Genomic DNA, 13,944 nt, shown 5'->3' with positions numbered 1-13,944 from the left:
CTAGGCAGAACCCCCCATTAACGGTCAGTGACGGACACAGGCGCCTAGGCCTAGGCAGAGCCCCCATTAACGGTCAGTGACGGACACAGGCGCCTAGGCCTAGGCAGAGCCCCCATTAACGGTCAGTGACGGACACAGGCGCCTAGGCCTAGGCAGAGCCCCCATTAACGGTCAGTGACGGACACAGGCGCCTAGGCCTAGGCAGAGCCCCCATTAACGGTCAGTGACGGACACAGGCGCCTAGGCCTAGGCAGAGCCCCCATTAACGGTCAGTGACGGACACAGGCGCCTAGGCCTAGGCAGAGCCCCCATTAACGGTCAGTGACGGACACAGGCGCCTAGGCCTAGGCAGAGCCCCCATTAACGGTCAGTGACGGACACAGGCGCCTAGGCCTAGGCAGAGCCCCCATTAACGGTCAGTGACGGACACAGGCGCCTAGGCCTAGGCAGAGCCCCCATTAACGGTCAGTGACGGACACAGGCGCCTAGGCCTAGGCAGAGCCCCCATTAACGGTCAGTGACGGACACAGGCGCCTAGGCCTAGGCAGAGCCCCCATTAACGGTCAGTGACGGACACAGGCGCCTAGGCCTAGGCAGAGCCCCCATTAACGGTCAGTGACGGACACAGGCGCCTAGGCCTAGGCAGAGCCCCCATTAACGGTCAGTGACGGACACAGGCGCCTAGGCCTAGGCAGAGCCCCCATTAACGGTCAGTGACGGACACAGGCGCCTAGGCCTAGGCAGAGCCCCCATTAACGGTCAGTGACGGACACAGGCGCCTAGGCCTAGGCAGAGCCCCCATTAACGGTCAGTGACGGACACAGGCGCCTAGGCCTAGGCAGAGCCCCCATTAACGGTCAGTGACGGACACAGGCGCCTAGGCCTAGGCAGAGCCCCCATTAACGGTCAGTGACGGACACAGGCGCCTAGGCCTAGGCAGAGCCCCCATTAACGGTCAGTGACGGACACAGGCGCCTAGGCCTAGGCAGAGCCCCCATTAACGGTCAGTGACGGACACAGGCGCCTAGGCCTAGGCAGAGCCCCCATTAACGGTCAGTGACAGACACAGGCGCCTAGGCCTAGGCAGAGTCCTCCCCCTTCCCCCCGCCCCCCCCCCCCCCCCCCGACACAGAGAACATTTCTCTCAATTACAGCATCCTGAATTTCAAACACTTGGCACCCACTGTCCCATGCGTTGTTTCTTTTTGGTAATACTTTTATTTTCTAAATATACTTGCCTAAAATAAACAGTGACTGTTTTCCAGCTAATCTTCTCCAGGGATCTGAAATGCACTTGGCCAGATCTTTTCCAGTTTAGTATTGTTATTAAAACTTGTTTAAACAGTTGTTGAGTTCCAAGGCAAAGAAAAAAGTAACAAGCGGTACCCATGGACTCGGGGAAAGAGAGCTGGATGGAAGCAGGGAGAACGCCCTCCCGGCTTCTAAATACTGAACTCACTGGGTGGAGTCACTTCACCTCCTTTGGCCTCACTTGTGTTTGTTTACGGATCTGGTAAAGGCAGGCGGAGTGAGAATCCTGAAGGCTCTCCTCGCTGTTCTCTGTAAAATCATGGAGGATAATGAACTCGAAGATTATTCATTAAGCATCCCCCACGAACCATGCCCTTGCTTCTTGGCACTTCCCTCCCCAGGGATTAAAGGTGTGTTTCTGTTCTCAAGAAGCTTGGTCTCTGGAGCAGGTGCAGTCACCAGTAACAGTGCAGTCCACACGCAAAGATACTCTCCCCAAATCTAGCCTCACCGAGTGTGTGTGGCCTCCTCTCCCAAATGGCATCGTGCCTCGTTGTGCGGCAGGAGAAAGGTCATGTCTAGCTGACAGTTATTTTATAAACTGTAAAGTGCCCTGAATCTAGAGAGATAAACACATGTTTCACAGCTTTCATTCTGATCTCACCTGTCCTGTGAAAACCTGCTCTTTGCAGAGTCACGAGAAACCTCACGGTTACCCAGTCCAGTAACTTCTTTTTTTTTTTTTTTTTTTTTTTTTTTAATCTGTTTTGACTTCTCTGCAGTGGTTGGCACCACGGACCTACCTTCTGTTTTCTGCCCTCTGCTTCCTTAACTCCTGTGAAACTAGGCTCCCTGAATTCTTCTGCTTCTACCAGGGTGTGGCAGTCTCTGACTTCCCCACTCTGTGTTGTGCAATGCCTTGTGTGGAGCAGAAGAATGGCAGAACGTCGTTGCTCTGGCCCCATGTCTCTGCTTGTGTCATTGGTGACCTAGTCAGAAATGCATGCAGCACGTAAAATACGGCTCCTCCTTCCAGTGGTCCGCTCACTCGGGCTCTCATTCCTGCTGGTGACAGCACACATTTAATACCTGCTGTGTGCGAGGAGCTTAGGAAGTGAACATTTTCATGTCTCTCTCTCATAAACTGGGCGTCCTTTCAGGACACACTCTTTACTACTTCTGCTTTTAAGGCTTCACGTAGAATTTGATACATAGAAGGTATCTAAATACTTTTTTTTTTTTTTTTTTTTTGCTTTAAATAAGGAGGGAGACAAACCTGAGGGTGAAGAGCATTCCATCTTCAGACTGTCTTCCGTTCCTAGAAAGTAACCAACAGATTAAAATACATTTTCCATTTAAAAAACAAATACTCCCATGAGACACTACTTCTCACCTGCTAGGATGGCTGCAATCAGATGGACAAGAATCATAACCAGCGTGGGCACGGATGCGGAGAAAGAAAACAGCCATACGTTGCTGGCAGGGACATCACATGATGCAGCCACTTTGGAAAAGTCTGGCAGTTCCTAAGAATGTCTAATATAAAGGTTATCATGTGACCCAGCAGTTTCACTCATTAGGTATAAACCCAGGAGAAATGAAAACACGTGCAAACAAAAACTTGTATGAGGATTTTCATAGCATTATTCCAAACAGCCAGAGAGTGAAAACAACCCAAATGCCTGTCAGTTGAAGAATGAATGAATGAATGAATGAATGAATAGAATTAAGGCATCCCCACACAGTGGATTATTATCTAGTAGTAAAAGGAATGAAGTACTGTTGCTACGACATAGGAAAACCTTGAAAACACTTTGCTAAGTGAAGGAAGCCAGTCACAAAAGATCACGTAATGCATGATGCCATTTATGTGAAGCGTTCGGAGTAGGCAAATCCATGGAGACAGAAAGTGGATTCATGATTGCTCAGAACTGGGAAATGGAGGTCAGGGTGGGGTTTGAATACTAATGGATACGGTGTCTTCTTGGCATGATGAAAATATTCTAAACTTAATGATGATGGTTACAGCAGGTCTGCAAATACCCTAAACCACTGATTCATAGACTTAGACGGGTGAGTTTTAGAGTATATGAATTACACTTCAGTAAAGATGTTAAAATGCCAAATTACACCCCACCCCCCCCCCCCCCCCCAACACACACACACATACACACACTCCCACTCAGTGCACTGTGGTATGTATCCTGGTTTTGATCCTGGAACAGAAAAGAACGTTAATGGAAACAGAAATAGAATCCAAATCAAGTCCAGGATTTAGTTAATGGTAATGTACCAATGTTGGTGTCTTACTGTTGATGAAGGCACCAGGGTTTCATAGGATGTTAACATTGGAGATACTGGTGAGAGAGGGTACATGAGAACTCTGGGCTATCTTTGTAACTTTTCTGTCAACTTAAAGTTACTACAAAATAGAAGGCTTTCCAGAATCAATTGTAAAAACCAAAAAGTAATTTGTAAAAAACATTTGGGAAACAACAGAAAAGTTAAAATAAATATTGTCTCTCTGTGTTCATTCAGGCATAATCATTCAATGAAAAAACTGAATCAGATTAAGGTTTTTCACCACATAGGTGTGATCATATCAAGAGACTTCTGCCTGCCCCTGTGTTTAAGTGTTTTTGATACTATTTAATATATACTACTTGTCAAAACTGATAGGTCTGAGATTTTACCCTACTCTCAAGCTCCCAAGTTAGTCTGACAGTTTCATGGCTGCTGCCTGAAGTCACAGGGCTTCCTGGGTCAGGGGCAAAGGGGTTTATTACTCATTGCACAAAAAGCACCATGAGCATCAGTTTCTTGTTGGTTCCTCTTGCTTCCCAAGTTCCCCAGGGACAGCCCAGAGGGGGTCCCACGTCACAGCCAAGAAACCCCACTCTTAGGAAACTTCAGTCCTTATAATGGGCAATGAGCCTGCCTGATCTTTGCCCTTGACTGAGACATTGTCTTTGTTATGCTGGACAGTAGACAGACCTGCCCTTGCTTCAGAAACAAACAATATCTCTATCTTCCAGAGTTGTTTGATATACACATTTTTGAAAAGATAATTTAGAACAAAAGGACAATCAATGCCTTTGCTCACAAGACATGGAGAGCTAGGAGAGACCCATGAAGAATGTTCTTCCAACATTAACATGTTCTCACCACTGTTATTTCAGAAATTAGTGTATTCAGTTAGAGATTTGATTTCGTCTTAATTTCATTGTTTCAGTATTTATTACATTATTTAATTTTTTTTTTAACGTTTATTTATTTTTGAGACAGAGACAGAGCATGAACGGGGGAGGGTCAGAGAGAGAGGGAGACACAGAATCAGAAGCAGGCTCCAGGCTCTGAGCCATCAGCCCAGAGCCCGATGTGGGGCTCGAACTCAGACCATGAGATCGTGACCTGAGCCAAAGTCGGACGCCTAACCGACCGAGCCACCCAGGCGCCCCACATTATTTTAAATAAATATTTTAATATTTTATTTTTATTATTAAAACACGATTTTAAATAAACATGTTGTTTATATTATATACTATTACTACATCATGAACTGCTTATGTATATTATGTTATTTTACAAATTGTTTAACTTACTTTTTATAGCATGCAAACCTAAAAGGACATGAAAAGTATAGTCAGTCCCTTACATATTGAAGGCAAAGAATGTCCAGTTTACTCAGTGGCCACGGAGTTGAAAAGGCAATGAAAAATATTCTGAGATGTAGAGTTTTAGCAAAGTCTCCTAAAATGTCGGCTGAAGTTAGTGAAGGTCACAGAAGGAGAACACAATGTCATGACAATTCAGAGCAGCGTATTCTTCACTACTTTAAAGGATCTTCTCAGCTTTTTTTGCTTCTGTTAATTATTCAAATTTGTGCTGTATTCCTGCGATCTTTTCCTATTTGGGGAATAAAAAGAGGAAAAGCAATTTTTTTTTTTTTTTCTCTTTCAGCCTCAAAATCTAGCTTTCTACTGAAGTATAGTAGTTCTGGACTCTTGTTTCTACTGTTAGCAGAGAAACATTTCACTCTGGTGAAATTTGGCTCATTTCAAATGAGATGTAGTTTTCAGTAAAGAAATCCTGCTCTGGGGGCGCCTGGGTGGCGCAGTCGGTTAAGCGTCCGACTTCAGCCAGGTCACGATCTCACGGTCCGTGAGTTCGAGCCCCGCGTCAGGCTCTGGGCTGATGGCTCAGAGCCTGGAGCCTGTTTCCGATTCTGTGTCTCCCTCTCTCTCTGTCCCTCCCCCGTTCATGCTCTGTCTCTCTCTGTCCCACAAATAAATAAACGTTGAAAAAAAAAATTAAAAAAAAAAAAAATAAAAAAAATAAAAAAGAAATCCTGCTCTGAATGAATGATTTTTTTTTTTTTTTTTTTAAGAAAATTTGCTGTTTGATTTCTTTGAAAGGTATGGGTAGGGTTTGTTAAAGTTACTGAATTTGAGGTTACTTCCTTATTGGGCACACTCAAATTACATTTTAAAGGGCCTACTTTACATAATCCCAGGGAACCAGCAGAAGATCAGTTTCCATTTCAGATCACTGTGAAATTTTTGGCATGGGTTTGTAACATACCAGGAACCAAAACATGCATGGCCCCTGGTCCCTGCCTCCTGTCCTCTCTCTAACGGTGAGATAGTCAAAAGGAGCAAATGATTTGCTGTTTTGTTTCATGTAGATCTAGGTTTGCAAGAAGCTTATTAATTCCTTGCATTTCTTGTTGGTCAAACAGTTGGTTTGACAGAACGTCCTGGAGCTTTCTGCCTTATCCCATGTGGCATATTTGATGATACTGTTCTCTCATCCCTTCGTGGGATGAACTTGGCCATGACAACTTGACCTTTTTTCTACGTTGCTGGATTCGGTATCTTAATATTTGTTCAGGATTTTGCATCTGTGTTCCTAAGGGATACTGATGTACGTTTTCTTATAATATCTTTGTCTAGTTTTGGTGGCAGTGTGATGCTGGACTCATAGAAACAAGCTGTACATAGTTCCTGCCTCCTGTATTTTGTAGAAGAGTTTGTGTAGAATTGGCATTATTTCTTCCTTCAGTGTTTGGTGGCATTCACCACTGAAACCATCTGGGCCTGAAGATTTCATTATAGGAAGGTTTTTAACTAAATTCAATGTCTTTAAAAGAATAAGGGTATTCAGATTATCTTTATCTTCTTGAGTGAATTTTGGTAGTTTGTGTCCTCCATGAAATGTTTCCATTTCATCTGACTTGTGAATCTGTTACAGTAACGTTGTGCATAATATCCCTTTGTTATCCTTTCGGTATCTGTTGGAACTGTGATGATGACTTCTTTAATTCCTGATACTGGCAGTTTGTAACTTTTGGTCTTGGTCAGTCTAGCTAGAGCTTTACTGATCTAGGGAACCAGGTTATGGTTTCATTGACTTTATTTTTTGTTTTCCGTTTCATTGAGACCCGTTTTTCTAGTTTCTTAGAAGCTTAGATCTTTGATTTGAGACCTCTCTTTTCTAATATAGGCACTTAATGTTATAAATTTTGCTCTAAATCCTGTTTTAGCTGTATCTCACAAATTTTTATATGCGATGTTTGAATTTTTCAGTTGGAGATGTTTTCTAATATTTAATATGTAATAATTCCTAAAGATCTCTTCTTTGATTCATGGATTTTTTAACAGGTTTTTTTGTGTGTTTTTGTCTTGTTTTGTTTTTTAAATCTTTGTGGTTTTTCCAGGTAACTTCTCATTTTGGTTTCTGATTTTGATACTCTTGTGGACAGAGCGCATGTGTAGTATGATTTTAATCTTCAATTTGAGATTTCTTTTATGCCACTGAATATGGTCTGTTGTGGTGAACATTCCGTGTGTACTTGAATGTGTGTCCTGCTGCCTTTGGGTGAATTGCTCCGCATTTGCTGGTTAGCTCAAACTGCTTGGTAACGTTTTTCAAGTTTTCTGTATCTTTGTTGATTTTGTGTTTACTTCTTTTATCAGTTATGGGGGAGACGACTTTTGAAATCTGTCACGGTAATTTCATACTATCTTAAATGTAATGAAAGTAGATGGTTATGATGCTAATAAGATGGCTGAGCGTTGTAAAGGCTGTTTTTTTTTAAAAAAATATTTTAAGGGAGTCTTCTCTTCTTAATATGCTTTAGATTCATGTAGACTTGTATTCCATCGCCAGTGCTGTCATAATGACCTCAGCAACTCCGCTGAGCCTAGTTATTCTTTGGGTACAGATAATACAGACTTCTCGCAGCTCTTGTGGGGATTTGGGTAATGTACATAGAATCCTAACCTGATACCCAGTGGATAGTAAATCTTGAGGAAACAAATTATTTTTGTGTCTTTTTAACTTGTAAATGAAGAGATCAAATATGTATTGTAATCTGCGATGCATTTCGTGTTACTTATTATCACTGTGTTACATATTAAATGTATTATTCTTATATTATTTCACCCTCGGCCTGCACCAGGCCTTCCTCCTTGTGTGTCTTTTTCCTGTTGCTTTTACTGACGGTCTCCCTAGAGCCTTAGTGGAGTAGGGCATGCCTTGATTGTGTTGTGAAAGGGTTTTTTTTTTTTTCCTTCCTATAATTTTACCTACTGTATCATAAAGTATTAAAGAAAAAAGCAGGAGTGTTGGTACAGTAGATATGCTTGCAGCAGCCATCACATCATCCCACATTGCTTCACTGTCTGAACGTCGATCTGTTTCTCTTTCCTTCAGATAAACCGGGAAAGCTGGTGTACAATACAGCCGTGCCCTGATGCAGCGTCTCTCTTGGCTCCCACACAGAGCCCAGGTGAGCCGGGGTTTTCCAGCTTCCAGTTGTGTGAATAACTGTATCTAAAATCGTCCATTTCCTAGCTCTGGAGCCCCCCTCTAATTCCCAGAACGTTTTCGGAGGTCTGTCCTTCCTGACCAGGCCATACAGTAAGTCAGAAGAAGGGGGTAAGAGCAGTTTGGGTCTGTAGGCGTTTTTGTTCCCCCCTGAGAATGAGTAGTGTCATGTAATTACCTAAGTTTCATTTTAGTGGTAAGTCTTCACGTGTAGGCTTTATGACTTACTGATGCTGTGAAGGCGTCTCTGCTGTGTGCGTACATATGATCGTGGTTTCTCAATCCGATAACAGCTGTAAATACTTATTAAGAACTAAACCGGAGAGCCCTCAGTTTTAGCTGCGCATTGAAATTCTCTGGGGGGCTTTAGGAATACGCTGCTGCCCGGGTCCCGCTCCCAGACGTCCTGATTTAGTTGGGCCTGGGGTGTGAGCCGGGCCTCAGAAGCTTTGAAAGCTCCCTTGGCGAGTCCACTGCGCAGCCAGGGTCGAGAACCATCAGCTTTGGAAGTACTGTCGGCAGTTGAGGTATCAGTCACAGCAGGTGAGGGTCAGCTGCCGACACCTGGCTTGTCCGTGGCACAGCGTGTGGCTTGTGGTAGGAGGCCCCACCTTCTACCCAGTGTAGCCACTAATTCACAGTGAAGTGAGGGATGTTGCCCAGTGTCTGTGCTCCCTGTGGTCTCCCATCTGTACAGCACTGCTAGCTTTCCTCAGTGGGTGGTGTTGAAGGACGTGGCGCCTCTACGTCAGTCCCTGTGCCTGTTGCAGAGCTGCCACGTGAACGTCATTTGGTCTCCTGAGTCGACCTGACTCAACAGCACCTTTGTTTACCTTCACAAGTTTTACTGACCTGCTGTAAAACTTACCGGGTCCCCATCGACTGGTCTTTGTAGAAACAGTTTAGCTGGGGGTGTCTCGCATAGTACTAAATTGAAAGGCACACTGTCCACATCCTAGGTCTCCCAAGAGTTTTCCTCCGGATTCTCAGCTCTGACTTCACTCCAAAGGAAGTGTTGGAGACAAATACGAAAAGTGTTTTTTCTCCAGTTTTGTCTCAGATGGTCGTGTTCAGAGTCCCTGCCTGTTACAAGATTGACCCTATTCACAGACTTAGCTGACACTTCCCTCGCCCAGCCCCCCTAGAATCTTGTACTTAAAAGTATACTACTCACCATATCTTGGGCTGTTGTGGGCATTTTCCAGAAGTGTCATTACTCCCAACCATCCAAACAGCAGAGCTCTCTGCCGTGGAAGGGTTAAATGAGGCTGTCTGACAACTTGAGTGTTCACAAGGAGTTTCTTCACACACTAGAGTTTAATTTATTCATTTAAAAAAAAATTTTTTTTTTTTTAACGTTTATTTATTTTTGAGACAGAGAGAGACAGAGCATAAACAGGGGAGGGTCAGAGAGAGGGAGACACAGAATCTGAAACAGGCTCCAGGCTCTGAGCTGTCAGCACAGAGCCCGACGCGGGGCTCGAACTCACGGACCGTGAGATTGTGACCTGAGCCGAAGTCGGACACCTAACCGACCGAGCCACCCAGGCGCCCCTAATTTATTCATTTAAATAAATGAATTTTGAACCCCTGAGCATTTTTCCCAGGACATCATCTTGAATCTTATTGACTCTCCCTGTCCCCCTCCCCACCACACAAACACACTTGGCCTTCTTAGACACTTCTTGACTTCTTAGAGTCTTTTTAAATCTCACTGTAGCAAAATCTGAGATCTGGATTGTGCTTTGAAACTTCAGACCTGAGGTTTTGATTTTAGGTAAATTGTTTGGTGAATTCTAGGTACTTTGGATCTTAGAGATTTCCTTTACTTTATAAACACAGTTCAAGAGATCAATAGTGTAAAAACCAAAGAAGATAATATGTTTTAAAATCACTTTGGATATTCTTCAACTCTGGATAAATACAAATTTATTTAGCTACGAATAAATACAAATGCATTACGATTAGCATGGTTCAGCAAATGCGAGTGGGCGCTGCTGGTAGGCTTTCCTCCCTTTCCCTACTGTAATTTGTTTGCCTATATAATTTTGAACCCAAATGAGTAGGGAACATCTTAAAAATGACACGTTTTGCTAGCTTTTAAAGAAGCTAATGTCTCAGGATATGGAAGTTTATAGGCAGAATTATGTATGAGTCATAAAATAGGACTGGCTCACCTCAAGGTAATGTCCGTCCTGGATGCTTGTTAAATCACTCAGTATGGGTTAGTGAAGCCTTAACTTCATTAGGTGTGTTTATCACAGGCCTGCTGGGTGCTGAGGGGCAGAGTCGTGGCTACTATTTGTATAAATTATTTCTAACTGTCACTACAGCTATTTGAGGGAGGTACAGTCATCCCATTTGATTGGTATGGCAATGGAGACTTAAGGGGTTAAATGACTTCTTGCCTGGGATTTTTGTACTAAAAGTAAGCAGACCTGGCTCTAAGGCAGATGCATGTGACTCTCAAACCAGCCAGTGTTCATTGTTCTTGCGTATACCTTCACGTGTTACTACTCCACGTTATTCGTTAGGAGAGGGCGTGTGAGAAGACATAGGGCACAGGGGGTAGATTGGCTTTGCCTTTAGCGCCCCCCTCTGTTTGTGGGGTGGCATAATGGCTTATGGTCATTTTCTCCCCCTAATCCCTTGTTTTCATACCCTTCCCCACCTCACTCCCCCAACTCAACAGTCAGGATTGTATCACACAGCAGTCTTATCCCAGCTCGATTTGTGCTCCCTTGTAGTGCTGGCTCGGATTTATTTTCTGGGTGAACTCTTCTTACCAGGGCCGAATCTGGATATTCCCCGTGAATTTTCCATTAGAGTGTCTCAAGTTGGTTTGTTTTCCAGTCTGGAATGTGGACGTGGTCTATTTGACTGCCCGCTGGAGAGTCGGCAGCTCAGCATAGTTGCTGTGACAGCCCTTTCTTTTCTTGGCCAGCCCCCTGGTTTCCCCTCAACCATGAAGTGGAGTTTTTGATTTTTCCAAGTGGGGAAAGAGGGAGAAGTAGAAAGGTTACACCCACCTACTCCGCCTAAGCTTGTCCATACTCTCCAAAATGGGGGGGGGGGGGGGGTTGGGTCGAGAATACCCATGATTCCAAGTCTTGTAGAGACAGGGCCTATTCCCACTGAACTAAAGACTCGGAAATAGCTTGGACCAAGATTGAAATGGATTAAGGTCATTTTTTTTCTTCAACTGAAACATTCTGAGATTTATCTGTAGATCCTGTAACATCATTTGTGTATTTCTGTGTTGAAATTGTCTTCCTAATATGTCTGTTTCTACTACAAAGTTGCATACTATCCCCCTACCACCACCGTGCAGGCACACACACACACACACACACTCTCTCTCTCTCTCTCTCTCTCTCTCTCTCTCAATGTCTCTTTTTATTTGGATAATCCTCAGTACCTAGTCAAATGCCTTACTAGGAGAAAAGGTAATTTTAGTGACCAGTTTGTGACCTATATTCCAGTGTGTTGCTCCTTTGACCCTTCCTCTAAGATTCCCAGCTGATTCAGGGCAAATAATTTATTAATGATCAATAATTAGCTAATTGAGATAAGAATAAACATCCTCTTCTGGTTATCCCTCAGCATACATACACATACAATTATTGTCCCAACATGGACTCTGAGAATTAAGAGAGACACTGGGGGTTATCTGATGTCCCATTTCCTTTCTATGTGTACATCTTTTCTGAAACCTCTTGACAAAGTCATTCAGCCTTTGTGCCACCCCTTCTGGTGGAGTGACAGTCATTACTTTATGAAGCTGCTAACCCATTGCCCAGAAGCCTAGAGTTAAAGCTCTGTGGCTTCCACTCAGTGGGCTTTTTGTTCTACCTCTGGAACAGCAAAGAACAGATCTGCAACTGCCCTCAGACTCATTTTTTCCAGCTCCTGTGCAAGCCACATGTATATCAAGGGTTTCCACTGGCGTGACCTCATTACCATGCATGCATTTCTGTCTATCAGTGTTTTTTATTTTTATTTTTTTTAGAGAGAGCTCATGAGTGGAGAGGGAGAGGAGAGAGAGAATCCCAAGCAGACTAAGTGCTCAGCCCGGGGCCTGATGCAGGGCTCAATCCCATGAACCTGGGATCATGACCCAAAATGAAATCAAGAGCCAGACACTCAACACTCAGTGACCCAGGCGCCTCATATCAGTTCTTTATCTAAATGTTACCTAGGACACGGCGCCTGGGTGGCTCAGTCGGTTAAGCACCCGGCTTCAGCTCAGGTCATGATCTCCCCGTATTGAGTTTGAGCCCCATGTCGGACTCTGTGCTGATAGCTCAGAGCCTGGAGCCTGCTTCAGATCCTGTGTCTCCCTCCCTTCCTCCCTGCCCCCCCCCCCGTCCCTCCCCAGCTCATGCGTTGTCTCTCTCTCTAAAATAAACATACATTAGAAAATAAATAAAAATAAATGTTACCTAGAAACAAACAATCCTGTCGGTGAGTTCTAGCTGTCACATAGTGGCAGGACTGTTTCCATTTTGGACTTGGGTATACTGTCTGTTCATAGAGTCTAAAACCGCTGTGGGTTTTTTTGGTTTTGCTTTCACCTTGTATTGTCAACTCCTCTTGAATCTGCCTCCAACCAAAACCTCCAGGTAGCGTTCTCATGAACTGCTAGGTAGTCAGCTCGTCTACTATGTCCCTCATCACCTAGTATCAGCTGCAGGGTTGATACGTGTCTGACTGAATCACACAGAAAAGTGCTAACCACAATGGAGATACCACACTCTCCAGACTACTTAAAAGGAGGTTGATACCTACCTATTAATTGACTTTCTTTTGGGCTTTTGGTTTTACCACATACATATGTGTTTAATTCTGTTGCTACCAGGTCATATTTTGTTTACAGAATTAATAGGAGAGAATGGGTTAAATACCTTGCTAATTTCAATATACTAAGTCTTGAGAATTCCTTGATAGACAGTATAATATTTCTGTCAGGGCCTCCTTCCTCTGGTTTACCAGAGTCCCTGTGCTAATTATTGAACTGAAGACAGATTCTACATGATACATTTTTCTTCATTAGTGTATTTCCCCTCTCCCCAGTGTCATCTGTTTAAGGTAGAAAAATAATTATATTTCTTTTCTTACTCAACAGAACCTATAAGTGTAATACGCTGATATTTATGTTAGATATGCTCCCCCTTTGTCTTTTATCCCAATATTTGATAAGTAACAAGTTTCCAGAAAGAACTTACGTCTTAGAAATTGGCCATAAATCCTATCTCATAGTTTCCTAATAAAGGACTTCTGATTTTGATAGCGAAAGAAAATACTCTCTAATTACCAAAAGGAAAAGATTGCCACTTAAATATCTAATACAGATGGAATTGTGGTTCTAAATTACCATTTTATCTTTTTGTACCTTTTGTTTACATGGGAAATTCATGGTTGTCCTGTAGTAATGATCACCCTAGAATTGGAATAACCAGAGTTGAAAGCTACTAATTTGACTGTGTCCTTTATAGCTTCTTACTACTGGGGGAACAGAGAGGTTAGTTGGTTGACTTAAAAGGTTACTTGCTGGAATGAAAAGAAAGTAAAAAAAATTTTTTTTTTTTTTTTTACGTATTGGTTGAATACATTTTCTATTCAGGATGTGACAGCTTCTTGGATGTTGGACTGGCCAGAGAGTGTGCCTCAAAACCAGGTGTGCTCAAACGAGAATCCGGAAGTGACTCTGACCTCTTTCAGTCACCCAGCGAAGAAGTGGACAGCATCATCTTCTCCAAGGTACTGTCTGCCTCGGTGTGCAACTCGTGCTGGTCGGTAGTGACCCCGCTGACGGTACTGAGCGTCTCCCCCACTCTGTATGATCATAGACAAGTGTTAAGTCCT

The 13,944-nt window shown here is 43.5% G+C and overlaps 1 protein-coding gene across 11 annotated transcripts in view; it reads left to right on the top strand.

Moving 5' to 3' along the window:
- Positions 1-13,944, top strand: part of AKAP13 (A-kinase anchoring protein 13) — a 337,030-nt gene that overhangs the window by 225,825 nt on the left and 97,261 nt on the right. For all 11 annotated transcript variants that reach the window (XM_078448989.2, XM_078448991.2, XM_078448988.2 and 8 more), the window contains 2 exons: positions 7,966-8,041; positions 13,703-13,839. In XM_078448989.2, coding sequence (XP_078305115.1) covers positions 7,966-8,041; positions 13,703-13,839 — 213 coding nt within the window. The remainder of the gene's footprint in view (positions 1-7,965; positions 8,042-13,702; positions 13,840-13,944) is intronic.

Source organism: Panthera onca, chromosome B3 (assembly GCF_046562875.1).
Source record: "Panthera onca isolate mPanOnc1 chromosome B3, mPanOnc1 haplotype 2, whole genome shotgun sequence".
In the NCBI taxonomy this organism is placed as follows: Eukaryota; Metazoa; Chordata; class Mammalia; order Carnivora; family Felidae; genus Panthera; species Panthera onca.
This window is presented reverse-complemented; position numbering and strand designations above follow the sequence as displayed.